The 13,941-nt window shown below is 42.4% G+C and overlaps 1 protein-coding gene across 4 annotated transcripts in view; it reads right to left on the bottom strand.

Moving 5' to 3' along the window:
• The window catches only part of ablim1a (actin binding LIM protein 1a), a 36,588-nt gene that overhangs the window by 1,670 nt on the left and 20,977 nt on the right, over positions 1-13,941 (bottom strand). Inside the window, exons 5-24 of one of the 4 annotated variants that reach the window (XM_085478192.1) lie at positions 12,057-12,183; positions 11,840-11,933; positions 9,945-10,032; positions 8,564-8,628; positions 8,148-8,192; positions 7,417-7,494; positions 7,077-7,235; positions 6,803-6,847; positions 6,663-6,698; positions 6,421-6,550; positions 5,764-5,883; positions 4,900-5,004; positions 4,592-4,639; positions 3,402-3,590; positions 2,556-2,641; positions 2,319-2,442; positions 2,111-2,172; positions 1,507-1,567; positions 1,267-1,274; positions 658-732 (exon numbers count right to left, since the gene is read on the bottom strand). In XM_085478192.1, coding sequence (XP_085334318.1) covers positions 658-732; positions 1,267-1,274; positions 1,507-1,567; positions 2,111-2,172; positions 2,319-2,442; positions 2,556-2,641; positions 3,402-3,590; positions 4,592-4,639; positions 4,900-5,004; positions 5,764-5,883; positions 6,421-6,550; positions 6,663-6,698; positions 6,803-6,847; positions 7,077-7,235; positions 7,417-7,494; positions 8,148-8,192; positions 8,564-8,628; positions 9,945-10,032; positions 11,840-11,933; positions 12,057-12,183 — 1,745 coding nt within the window. Of the gene's footprint in view, positions 1-657; positions 733-1,266; positions 1,275-1,506; positions 1,568-2,110; positions 2,173-2,303; positions 2,443-2,555; positions 2,642-3,401; positions 3,591-4,591; positions 4,640-4,899; positions 5,005-5,763; positions 5,884-6,420; positions 6,551-6,662; positions 6,699-6,802; positions 6,848-7,076; positions 7,236-7,416; positions 7,495-8,147; positions 8,193-8,563; positions 8,629-9,944; positions 10,033-11,839; positions 11,934-12,056; positions 12,184-13,941 lie in introns of those variants that run through there. The other 3 variants (XM_085478188.1, XM_085478190.1, XM_085478189.1) reach the window with 3 other exon arrangements.

The following is a 13,941-nucleotide window of genomic DNA, read 5'->3' as shown; positions in this document are numbered from 1 at the left end:
ACAGGCTGTAATTTTTAGATTAATTTAAAGCAAACTAAAAAACAAAACAAAACTGTAATGTAGGCCAAGTAAATCCACATGGGTATGACTGTCCTGGAAATCTAAGGTGTTTGGATTTTTTTTTTAAATAGCTAACTCCTTTGGTGCAAGAAGAAATTGATCACATTCAATGATAAGCAGCTAGAAGTTCTTTGAAGCCTCTCACCAACTCATATCCACACAGTAATGCATATACGCCATTATATACTACACAGTATATAGTGATATGAGTTGTTTGGATGACAATTTGGGCGTTGGATTCTCTACTGTATGGTGCATACAGTATCCAGCCACTTTAAATCAAAGCTATGTGCAGATGAGCATGGAGAAGCCGGCATGCTAAGCGCTAGAGTGACTTGGCAGCTCCTAAAGCAGCATGCTGAACCCGGCTAAGGTGAGCCTTTCACTTCCTGCAAAAGTATTTCTTCCACCAATGTCCCCACACTACAGGGTTTATGCCATATCGCCTCGGACGTTTTTGTTTTTTTTATCCGGATGAGATTTATTACAGTAAAAAAAACTCCATTGAAGAAGTGAACAATATATAATTTAAAAAAGAGATCTATCTACAGTATGTAGATTACAGTGTCATCAGTACAAAAAGAAGAAGATACTTGCTTTCGGTTCCAACATATTAGGCATAGATACTCCCCTGTCCATCCTTGCAAGTGCTGCACGGCCATCCTTAATGTGCTAAAGAACAGAACATACACAAATGTAATATAGTGGAAGGGGACTGCAGGGATAATGGCATGAATATGTCCACTAATGACAGTGGGCACAATTTTCACTGGATGGAGCAAGTAGCCTGGATACTGCTGTTCGGTACCTTAAGTAGTATTTACGATGGGCAGTCATTTACATGTTTTCTGAATGACTACGTTCCCTCGGGTGAGTTTTAAAATGACACAGCTACATACTGAGTTTAGCTTTGAGTCATAACACTGATAACACAACACACAGAACAAGGCATGAGGCAATGACTGTATATTGGACTTCTAGTACACTGGTTCAGCTACCGGGCTGTGCATGTTTGATTCTCATATTCGAGGAATTTGAAATCGCTCATGCCCCGTAGCTGACAATAATCCAACAGTGATGCAAGCATGTAGCAGGAGTGGGCGGTGTGCATTCAGGGCAAAATTTTTCTTGGAACCCACGTGCAAGCAAAATGTGTGATGCAAGATGAGGAGGCATGCCATGTGAAAAAGCAGATGAGGGACATACCTGAAACTCTGCAGGACAAAATGGGACAGAAAATGAGACTCACAGTTAATGGTTTTGCTGTCAAGTCCCCTGCCAAGCTACTATTTACAACACTGCTGTCCTTTGATGACACACGCGAATCATTGTGCAAATATTTCAAAATGCATGTAGCAAGCCGATTCTGAATACTGCTGCTGAATAGCTCTGGTGAAAACTGACAAGAGATTTGTTGGGTGGCTGTTTTTCGGTAGTATCTCTCACCTCTGCCTCCTCCGCACATGTCCCCGTAGCTGTTGTACTGGGTGAAATCTGTGGACTGAGGCTGCAGGAACACACGAACAGTACATCAGCATTAACATGTCGGCATTTTCTTTCTCAACTGAGACGTTCATTTAATTTTTAATTGAAATATTTAAGGCACATCAGGAATTAGTGTTTCTGCTACTGATGTCAAGACAGACTGCATTTGAAGGTGGACTTATTATACTCATTTCCAGCTCCATGTTTTATTCTGGAACTCCAGTAAAGTAGTATTGCATAATTTAAAGTAAAAATCTTTTACAGGCCCATTATGCAACCCCTTAGTTCAGTCTAGGCCTCAAACACATCATTTTAACTTCTGTCTCTTTAAGGCCCACTTGACTCCAATTGGCTGCCCCTCGCCTGGCTTTGCAAACACATGAGAGTGCTTGTAAGGCCTGCCCCACAGTTATAACCGTGCCCGAGATGACCATATAAGAAAAATGTGTGCAACTCTGATGTCAGTAGTTGGCAAAACATTGGAAATCAAGGATTCAGAGAACTCTGCACCCTTTGCCATTAACCTCATTATGTAGTGGGTATTCATATAAAAGTATGTTCTCACCCGATGTAGCCCATTTCTTCCATAGCCAGGCAGAGAGTTAGTTTTGGTTGGAGAAGGCTGATCTGAAATATGAATGTTGGCCAATTAATAATTAATTACTTATATTTGTTTTTAGATTAAAAAAAAATGAAAATCAGGAATATACCATGTTAGAGGATATGGTATATTCTAACCTATAAAAAAAAAGGATCACCAAGCTGCTCTGTACCTGCATCACAGCTGGTCTGTTTGGGATCGTAGCGCTGAGCCGAGAGGCTTCGTGCATGGCGCTCCCTTATCTGCTCTTTTTCCATCTCCTCCTTCAAAATGAGCTTCCCCAAACCGGACTGAATCTACAAACACGCATACTCATAAGAGTTACACAGCTATCGAAAGCTTTTGGAAAAACAGATGTATTGCATCTAATATTGACCGTGTTTGTTGACGGTGAAGCTACTCGACCGACCTTACTGAGATGCTCCTCCTGGAGCAGCTTTCTTTTCAAAGCCTCTTCCTCCTCCTCTTCTCTAGATCTTCTCCTCCCTTCTGAACCTACAGGTTCCAAACACAAGCCGAAAAAAAACAGATGAACAAAAGCATGCGTATGGAAAGTCACGAAGACACGTCCCTGCAGGATTCCATGCTTCAAACATTCTTGAATAGTACGACCACATTCAATGTTTCATTCACATTTCAAACGTAGACAGAAAGAGAATAGATATGGCCGCCTTGTTTGGGCGCCGAGCAGGGAGAAATACACACAGTAAATGGTGGCGGGTCGAACGCAAATGTGAGACAGAGCTGACGAGACAGACAAACAGAGGGACTCATTGGAATATTTGACTACACCGACATGGCAGAAGTTTACACTTCGCCGCTCATGTCGAGTTTTAAAGATGTCAAGTACACAGAACAGCACAATGTAAGACAGACAGACAGAAGTTTGAAGTCAGTCTCAGTTATCTCTGTCCAAGTCATTTGTGGTTCCATTGCATACAGCTAAAGGCCCCGTCGTGTGCAGTAAGGGAAAGTAAAATGTAGAAACTGATGCTGCCTCAAGCAGAAAGTAACATGACAGCAACAGAAACCAAACAACGCTTCTTCAGTTTTGCGCAAGCAAAAAACACAAAAAAACGCAAAAGGCAAATACTGCTATGTCTGAACAAGAGTTTAAGCCTGGGGTAAAGCAGGGATGCAGTTAAGCTTCTGGGGGCAGCTATAGGGTTGGAAACAGGAGAGTTAGGTGGCAGTAAGGTGTCTGTTGTACCACTATGATAGCAGCGCGAACATGCCCAACAGGAGCCTACTGTACCTAACGCAGTGAGCGAGTAGGGCCAGCGATCACCCTCACTCCGTGAGCTGTCATCTGGAAAGGGAGCATGGGCAGCGGGGAAGGTGGCAGATCTGATGATCTCATCAGCAGACTTGCTTTGGCGTGCTATGGAAGCTGTATCTAGGTTGGTAACCATGGGAACTGAGCTATCAGTGTCTGGGTCACAGCCTAAACCACAAGTAAACATCTTTGCACCATCTGATCGTCAGGCTCAATGATCATTTAATCCAGGGTCATCATCATTTTCATAAATATATATAAATATACAGTCTTTCTTAACAAGCCACTCCATAACAGAAAAAGCTTGACCTTTTTTCTTATCATAGAAGAAGTGAAAATCGGTGGTGGATAAGACTCATTGTGAGTATTACGCGTATAATTAAAGAAAAGCCTCGAGTGTACACGTGGGTTTCCATTTTAATGCCAGATTGTGGAATTTCCTCTTACTGTTAAGTAATATAGATAGCACACGGAGAAAGACACTGTAGTGACAGTAACGCTCATCCCCCTTTGTGAGTCTCTACTTTGAAACGTGCCACAGGTCTTGCTTGTGGTACCCACTGCCCTCGCTCTTGACTCCTGGAAAATGAAGAGTGGTTATCCCGTAATTGTCACCACTCGACAAATGCTGCACAGCCTCGCTTCACCTACAGGCCAAGCGCTGCTTTTACTGCTATGACTTGTTAAGACGGACAAAGTAAAACAAGCTACAGGTCAGACATAAAAGGATTGGAGACAGACTTCAAACATTGCTTGTACACTGACGCTGACGGTGGCTATGGTTAGATGAATACACAGCTTCAGTTGACCTCAATAACACATAGAGTAGTGGCTACAGTAGTGCTTCCCAACCTTTTCAATAAGAGGAACTCATTTAGACATTCATATTTTTCTTAATTTATACAAATATTGGGTTTTGGGATTGTTTTTTTTAATTGCTTTTCGTACAACTGCCAGAGTTGTGGCCTGCAACCGTAACAACAACTTCATGTTTTGCCAGTTTTTGTTAGTTTTAGCTTCATCATCTTTGGATTTTTGTGTCCACTTTGTATGTATTTTTCACATAATTCATAACAGGTATCCGGTGGGGAATCACTGACACAAATTAATCGTCAAAAGAGAATTTAGTTTCTACTGCAAAAAAGATCATAGTATAACAGGAAAGGTACCGTGTTGTTTGTAGATGGGTGGCTTTCGATAGATGTTGCTCCCCTGATCTGAAAACAGACATGTGCAAAAGACATTTACAGACCATACCGTGCTTTGATGAGTAGAAATGGTTAAAAAAAATCTAGTGTAAAAACAAACGACAGTAAATCATGCTACACCGGGATTTACATTAAAACGTGACCTGTGATACAGCTCTATGTGTTTTTTTTATTAAAAAAAGAGAGAGGGAAAAACAAAATAGCTCCCAAATGGAGAAGAAAGAAAGGAAGAAAGAAAGAGCAGTGACAGGGTGCGCTCCAGCTCCTACCTGGGAGGTGGAAATGTTTAGGGGTCTGAGAGAGAGGCGGGGTGACCGGCCGGCTGTCGGGCCTGAGCGGTAGGGGAGAGCTCCGGCCACTCGGCGGGTCGGTGCCTCCAGTGAGAAGAACCAAGAACAGAAGGTAAGCAGGAAAACTGCAGGGGAACCACAATTTGAACGGTGCAACACACAGGGACCAACGGGACCAGCTGAAGTCATTCTGAATGAATGGGACGCATTCTTTTTACTTTGGATAAATGCGATAAATGGGGCAGAGAAGAAGCAGAGCAGAGGCGTTCTGAATTTTGAGATTAAATGTTTGGGAAACGTGTTATGGGTAATGAAGTTTGAATGTCTGTTAGCCTGTTTTAGAATATGAATTCAGAGTTAAGAAGTTAATACCACCCTGCATGCAGCAGCATATCGACACTATAAAGCAGTAAAACCTTTCTTTTTATCTCAGCCGCACAGTTTACTGGAGTCTGGAGACTCATTCAATGCAATACAATGCAAAAGAAATATTTATATATATATCCTTCGTTCAGCACACACAGAAGTATTAGTTAGGATGTAGGGTTTGGATTACTGATACCTCTCTAGTGCATGCAAAGATGTAAAGCACAAACACAAGGAGCCTGACAGCTACTTGGCCAAAGGTGAAGTCAAAGCAGAAGAGGAGCAGAGAGCATGTCAGCGGCTTAAAAAAGCATGGGTTTGACCGAAACATTTAGGCGAGAAATGTTGATGGATCCAGAATGACAGAGTGGGCACTGACGGGAGTCGCTATCCAGGTGATGATGGAGATGATGTGTTGCCTCCGGGGCGGGGGGCGCAGAGAGGGGGCAGCAGATAACAGTGGAGTGGGGCCCTTACCTTGGCTATGGGGGAGGAAGTGGTGTCTGAAAGGGGAGGTGGGGCGGGAGTCACTATTTCTGGAGCCCACACTGTTACTGCACAGGGAGGAGCAGAGCTTCTGCATGCCTGTCAGAGCCTCTGCCAGGTGGGAGAAAGAGTGTGGGAAGGAGGGAGAAAAACCCCAGGACCAGGCAATAGAAGTGGACAGTACAGGACGAGGGAAGGAGATAAGGTGAGACATTGCGGGGCAAACGATATACGGAAAATACAGAGGGGTCAAATGTTGAAAAGAAGAAATAAAAGACACCCAAAGTGAGACGTAAGGAGTATTCAAGATGAAGATTTGTTACATTCTAAAAGCAAAGTTTTATGGAAAGAACAGCAAACTCAAACTGTGTTGTAAAAGGGGCAAAACTGACTTGAAGGTAATTACTCTGCAAATGGATTGTCTGCCACGTAAATCAAAGCGAGGCTAAATAAACTCAAGTCAATTTTGGTTACGTTCAACAACACAGGGAGGGAAATGCAAACGTTAAGGCCAGGCTGAGCGAGCTCTGAATCATCATCATCACCTGTTTATCAAAGATTTTTGGATCCACTTTATGAAAACCCTGAAATCACTACAGTAATACACACAGACACATATACACAAAATGAGTCTTTTCGAGGACCTACCTGGCCGGTGAAAATGCTGCGGCGACCGTGACAAAGTGGGGGTGTATCCATGACGATTATAAACTGGTGATCCTATGGAGCCCTGACTGGTGGACCTCTGAAGGATGCGTTCCCTCCTGTCGTAAGATCCCTGTCAACACAACCGAGTGATTACACAAGCTTCTGATGAACGAGAGCGCACTACACTGGACTGTATTTACTGTCGCCTACAGCAGGACAGTGAGTTTGATGGATTCGCTCACCTCACCAGATGGGGTTGGCGACATGTTTCTTGAGGACTACAAAGAAATCAAACAACTCTGAATTATAACTTTGATTTTCACAAGAACATTAAAGGAAAAGACGAATTAAACTTTGCTTCCTTTTTAGCCATGCATCTAACCTTGTCATCCGGCAAGGGGGAACGTTCCCTCCTGGCAGTGTGGAGCTGTGAAGGACCCAGACGTTCAGTGAGGCAAAAGATCTTTTATTACAGAGTGAAAAATATCTTAATCAGTAATAGAGTCCTTTGTGTTTATTATATCCTCTCTCTCTCTTTTTTTGTTGTTGTTGCATAAGAAAAAATCCCTCCAGAGGAAAATCATGTCTCATTTGAGTTTTATTCATGGACCGTTTTTGTGTGCACACAATGAGAAGCACGCAGTCTGTGTGTTTACCTCTCCCACACTCTCTCGTCTCTCCTCTCTCTCATCCAGGGAGGTGGTGTACATAGGTTCATAGGTAATAAGATCGGGGCGCTCAATGTCATAAATGGCTTTGACTTTTGGAATGGCAGCTAGGTCTCTGTAATCAAGGATCTCATTGTCTACTTTTGCCTAGGGAGACAAACAAAGACAAACGTGCACACGTACACAAGAGTACAGGGAGATTACTACTGCTGTGCAAGGTGCAGCTGTCAAACAGCAGTTATGCTAAAAAAGGTGTGGGAAGGGTAATATCATTGACAGTATTTACAGAATCTATTCAGACTGTAGCTCTGTTTGTGACATTTCTTACATAGATAGTTTGACCCGGTGAGCCAGGTATGCTTGAACCAGGTCTGGAACAAATACTCTCAGACGACGACCTCGTCGGCTATGAAAAAGAAAACACAAATGTGGCTGTTAGTCACATCAATACCTGTCAGAGCAGTTAGCCTACCAGGATCCACAGCCCACTGGCACCTGCATATTAGCCAGGATTGTCACCTGGATATTATGCATTATTAGTACACGGTTGGTCTTTATACCGTATGAGGGATGAGAGGGAACGGCAACCCCTGTATTTACGTTTCATGAATTATATGAAGTACTTTGGAACACTAACATGTCATCTCATGATTAAGTCATTCATTTGCAAATTTGCAAAGTGAATGAGTGATTTAGTGCTGTGATTTGATGTTCTTAAGGACCTCATGCCTGCTTATGGGAAATGAACTGTCTGAATGGCAGCAGCAGGTCTGCACGTGGCATAATTGAAGCTTTTCGCCGAATGGGTAAATGTTGATTTTAGGAAAAAGCCACATCAGTCGTCTGTGTCAGCTCGTCTGCTCCTTTAAATGTGCGAGCACCTTTGTCTCATGCGCCGTCGACATGTTCAAAGACAGGACTGAATGGCTCCGTATGACACACAGAGAGAGGGCACTGCAGGCTGTCTCCAGCAGATGGCAGCATACAGTGCACTGTGTCCTATGGACATGGTGGAACACAGGATGATGCCATCTCATAGCCAATAGCGAAATACAGTACCTGCCTTTCTGTTTTTTGGAGGAATAAGAGGGACGGAGGCATTAGCTGTGGAGGAAGGGAGAGGGGGAGGGGGGGTTCACAGGACATCACACAGGGGTTGTACCTTTGCTGCCCGACTCACAGTTCACACATACATCAAGGTGAACGTGGCCACGCGTAAATATGCATATGAACAAATATTTATATACACACACATAACACATGGAAAGGCAAACACACACACACACACACACACACACACACACACACACACACACAGCTGCTTCAACAGGCAAATTATTTTACAGCACAGTAAGTTAAATTTTAACAGCAAGGGAGTGATAAAAGTGTGTTTAGTTAAATATTCCAAACTCTATCTTTTCCTGTAAAACATTTCCGTGACACATAAAAAACCCCAAAAGGTCCCAGATTCCTACCCGCTCCCTGTGCCTTTCTTCTGTTCTCGTGGTGTTCTTGCACCCAGGATGCCAGACTGTTGACCCTGTGCAGGGAGACAGAGAGAACAGATTCAGGTTAAATTGATTAAACACATAAATTAAATTTTATTCATAAGGGCTGCTCATGCTCTAGATCAGGGGTTGTAAAACATAAGGCCCATGGGCCGGAATTGGCCCGGCAAGGACTCCATTTCGGCCCACCGGGGGGCTTTGGAAAATGTGAAGAAGGGCATAAGTTTCAATTTTTAACTGTATTTTCACAAGTTTTAAAGCTTTTTTCTATTGATAAAGACTTCAATATGGTCATTCCTAATCCACCAAAGTGATTAAGTAATAATTAAACAATCAAATAGCCTAAATAATTCATATTTTGTCATTACCTAACTATAGAAATTTGTGTTTTTTCACAATAGCTCCACAGTAAAAAAAAAAAGAAAAAAGAAAAAAAAGGAACAAATAAATCTGGACCAACTGTAATTTTACACACTTATTTACACAATTATAGTCTTGCTGACAGAAATACTTCATTTACTGCAGCAACATTTCTATTTCATGGAGAAGAACTGAGATGAAATCGCACTTCTTTTTCTTATTGATTCTAGGATAAAGATTTCCCACTGCAGAGACCCAGAGCTGACAGTGTGCCGGGGATTCATCTTTGACAAGTTAAACATAAAAATCCACATAAGTAAGAAGACAAAGAAGGTTACGAGAGGATGCCGAATGGTCTGAGAAAGGAAGTGACTCAAATCATTTCTTATGTCCTCCACGGTCACCAAATCCCAACATCTAAGAGATTTTAGAGTGATGTGTTTTACGGTGTTTTTCAAATCTTTGGGAAAACAACAAAAGAAGTATTGCTCTGCACTTCAAGACTTAAAGAATGTTGAAAAAATGTTCATTTTGACCTCGTTTTCACCAGCTTTTCACTTCCATCATACTGCAGAGGAACCAGTCTCTGGGTTTACAGCGGCACAAACATGCGTCTGTGGCTCAGGAAGGTAATCTGAATACATCTACTGGAGTGTGGCTGTTAAAAAGACAGCTTGCAGAGAATAAAGAGCTTTGTGAGTGTGGTTTTTAGTGTATAATCTCCTATATGAATGTCAGACTATTATAATTTACACCCTTATGACAGAAATAACTACAATTTTCTTTACATTTTCCACCTCCTAATACTATTTCCTCCTTTATAGCTCTAATAGTTGAATAAAATCCGTTTCTTAATCCTAAACTTTACTCAACCCAAAGAGGAGTGTTCAATTTATCAGTGTCAGTTAACAAACACACACACAAAAAAAAGAAGCAAAAAGGAACAAAGTTTTGATGAGGCAGCAGCAGCACATGTAGATCCGCTCACCTTGCAGATACATCTCTTCTCCTTCTGTGAACATCTGATTGCACCTGCTGCATCGCGCACAGCTGGGGTGATAGTGCTTATCTCCTGCCTGGAAAACACGGACCGCAAAACAGACTTGGCATCGTGGGGGGAAAAATGAAGACGAATGAAGCCTGCAGTGGGACAGGTGAAGCTGAGCTATGACTTCCAGGCAGTAAACCTTGTGCCCCACCTGCTCTCAGCTGCGCTCGCTTCCTCGAACAGCCCATGTTAGGAAAGAGAGCGTTTCATCAGATCCAGTGTGCCAGTAGTTTCCTTTCTAAAGGATTGCTTCACATGCAAATGGGCAGCAGCGGGTGAAAAAAGTTTCCCTAAAAATGCCATTCAGCATCTTTTCACGTTTTTCTCAGTAGCTCATGGAGTCAAGTGAGGATCTGTGTGACTTTACTGCATCACATTTTGAGAAATCATTTAACGTATTCCAGTCAAACATCTTACTATTTTAAAAAGATGAATATGATGGTTCAAAACGGCACAGTCAACCTGCTTTCAAGTATCCGACCGTCCGGCTTTGTACCTTCCTTTCATAATGTGCTCCAGTAAAATGGTCTGACAGCTAGAGCGCCCAAACTTCCGTCTATACTGACGTACCACTTTGCATGTGGAGCGTTCTGTTAAAAAGCCCAAGCAACCTTGACCACGGGTGATAAATATCCAAATGAATCGCCTGCTGTATAACAACCCTCATTAAGAGGCAAGTGGCTACTCAAAGATATGAAGCCACAGACTAATATTTGCATTTTACTGCATGAGAAAAAATGACTGTAGAAGAAACTTTATAGTGCCTTCTACCCAGCACTCTGCCAAACTCAATTCCCTTTCAGCTATAATAAAAGTACTTCTGCTACATGTGCAGCGTACCATTACAGACACTCCCGATTCCTCTCGATCTCTAACAGCACCGTTAATGACCCCTACATTAATAAGCCATTCGCACTGCACTCCCAAAAGGAACAGACTATATGCAACCTGCTGATGGCTTTACAGTATTTGGCCTGGGTCTTGGGTCAGTGATTAGGCTTTCAGACTTTGGCTTTGGCTTCACTGATCCACTGGCAGCGGCTCAGGGATGAGACCCAGCAGCCTTTTCCTATTGTCATAAAGGCCTGCCTTAGTGTTGGATTACTGTAAGCCTAGTTGGCTAGCAGTGACATTTTCATACCATTAAATGACACATAACTCAGTGTCTGACCGGATCACTCTTTGCAGAACAAGCAGGCTTGCATATGCTGGAGATACTAGTGAACAGACACAGTGTAAAGGACATGCGTGTTTTTTAAGCGCAGTTCTAATAATGCCCAAAAAGTGTTTCATAACAGGTGATAGCATGGGGATACCAGTCACACTTTTTAAATGTCAGATCACATTCCCTCTTATATAATATTTATATCATTTATGGCTGAGCGTGTTTTTGCAAATGTGTATTTAGGCAGGAGTTGAGAAGACCTAAAATCTGCTAAGAGTTAATCTTTTAGTTGAATACAGTCGTGTCAAGAGTCTGTTTGGCTCGGTGCAGAGGAGATTACACCAGAGATTATCAAACTACATTTCACAATTCTGCTCCATGCAACATCCCCTGTGTGTGTCTGCATGAGAAGCAGAAAGGCAGACACACTCTCAAGTATTAAAGACATCTGAATCCAAAATAATGCAAACAATCTAAACTTTAATTGTACTTTCCCAAAAATTATGATTAAAAATCATTTAAATTCTAGTGATTTAAGGATTTAAACGCTCAGGATTCCCTCAAACTTACCTAAGGCAGGTTCTCAGGAAACTCAGAGGGCGGCCACACAAAGAGATATCTGCGCATACTATGAGTTAAATGTGATATGGATGCGTGTGTGTGTCCTTACCTCTAGCACCTTCCCTGTGATGAATTGATGGCACGCCTCACACTGAACTCCAAAATGGGTCTGGTAGTCCTTCTCACAGTAGGGGGCGCCATCCCTGTGAGGCGAGAGAGACACACGTGGAAACGCTTGACAGTGAAATATTACATGGAGCGTGAACCCTGTGCAGGCCTAAATTCAAGCAAGCAGCCTATAATCACAGCAGATATGTGCTCCTTACTTGCTGATGTACTCCCCGGTCAGCACTTTGTTGCAGGCCTTACACTTAAAGCAGCCCAGATGCCACTGTTTGTCCAAAGCAAGGAGAGCCTGTCCGTTCTTAATGTCTCGGCCACATCCTGCGCAATCTACGAAAGCAAAATAGGCGTTGTTTAAAAAGAACACACACACAACAAGAACATGAGTTAAAAGTTGAAGGAAGAATCTAATTAATACTTTGTTTGAAGGTTTGTTTAAAATAAAAGCGCAGCCTTTACATACTAGCTGAGGCATCTTGTCACTTCTGATCCAAGACACTAGATGGTGATAGAGTGTAACCAGCAGCGTTCTGACAGCTTCCTATCATCCACTTCTCTCCTATCATGGTTCTAAAAGCTCCATCCATAAGCAAGTAGGATCCCGAGGCTCTAAAAGTGTAAGAGGTTGGTTTCTAAATGAACAATCTTCTTGTCATCTCTTCTTTAATGAATAGAGGATGAAAGGAACGCAGAGCCGACCGCAACCACAGGGGATGATAACTACGTGAGGCATAACAAGGTTGGGATGATGACGTGAGCAGAATCAGCATGCCTTATTTATAGGTGACCTTGTCTAAAAGCTCTCGAAACACCAACAGAGACACCAGTGGGGGATGAGGGAGGGAGAGAGGCAGCTAGAAAGAGCAGGAAGAGGAAGAGAAGGAAGAAAGAGAGGATCCAGAAGAGGAGGGGGGGTTTGAGGGCCACACAATCCAGAGGAAATGCACGGCCATGCATTATTTAGCGAGACCTGTCCTTGGTGTTATACATAAAGGAAAACGGATGGTCTGCACATGAGGCTGGGAGAGGTGGAGGATCTCCCTGAATGCTACAAGTTCTTTGTTTTTACTTCAATTGTAAGTAGGTTTTAAGGGAACTCCTGCACTGTGATGTGGAAAAGAACCATTTTTAAACCTGCTTGACCCCTTAGGATTTCGCTTCTGCTTTGCCTTCTGCTCACCTTACATACAAGGTCTTAAATAATCAGGCCCAGTCTTATCTTAAAGACTACATAGCACCATATCACTCCAGTATGCTGCAGGCTTACTTGTGGTTCAGTTGACAGACACCCTCTACTTTTAAGATCAGATTTAAATCTTTCCTTTTTGTAAAAGCTTATAATTAGGGTTGAATCAGGTGACCCTGAACCCTCCCTTAGTTACGCTGAAAAAGGCCTAGACTGCTGAGGGCTTCCCATGATGGTTCTACCAGAGGTTTCTTTCTGCTTAAAGGGAGCTTTTCCTTCCCACTGTCACCAAATTCTTGCTCAGAGCGGGTCGTTTGTTTGTCAGGGTTTTCTGTCTATTATATAGAGTCTTAATATTACAATATAAAGCACCTCAGGGCAACTGTGTTTTGGTGTTACAGTATATAAATAAAACAGAATCAAACTGGCAGTTTGGCATGTAGGGAAATTTACTTTTGTGCCAAAGGTTTGACGATCGCTTGATACCACTTTATCATCTTTATTTATCAAATATGAACCTTCCCGGCAGTATTTTCCCAACGGTACCTGAACCTCTCACTAATTAACCGTTTTTAAAACAATAAATCTTGTTTGTTTAATCATTATGAAAACAAAAGAGTGAAAACTATTGACTAACTAACTTACAGCTATAACTTCATATCAAATACAGTGGAAGGCAAAATATCAGACTAGTAGTTTATTTGGCTTCAATGCCGGAAACAGTTACGTACAAACAGTTCTTTAAACCGAGAATCTCTAGATTCATTAAAAAGAATTTTAATGTTAGAGTGCTTGACCAGAGCGGACCCTACTCATTACACTACACAGCCCTGTGGTATATATTCCCCATGATCCCAGGCTCTGTTGATCCCAGGCACAGCTGTGCGAATATTCTCTTTAAA

This window comes from Copadichromis virginalis, linkage group LG13, assembly GCF_057382275.1.
Source record: "Copadichromis virginalis isolate Kocher_CV1m ecotype Utaka linkage group LG13, C_Virginalis_male_GT1.1, whole genome shotgun sequence".
In the NCBI taxonomy this organism is placed as follows: Eukaryota; Metazoa; Chordata; class Actinopteri; order Cichliformes; family Cichlidae; genus Copadichromis; species Copadichromis virginalis.
Note: the sequence above shows the minus strand (reverse complement) of the source record. Positions and strands in the feature narration are given on the sequence as shown.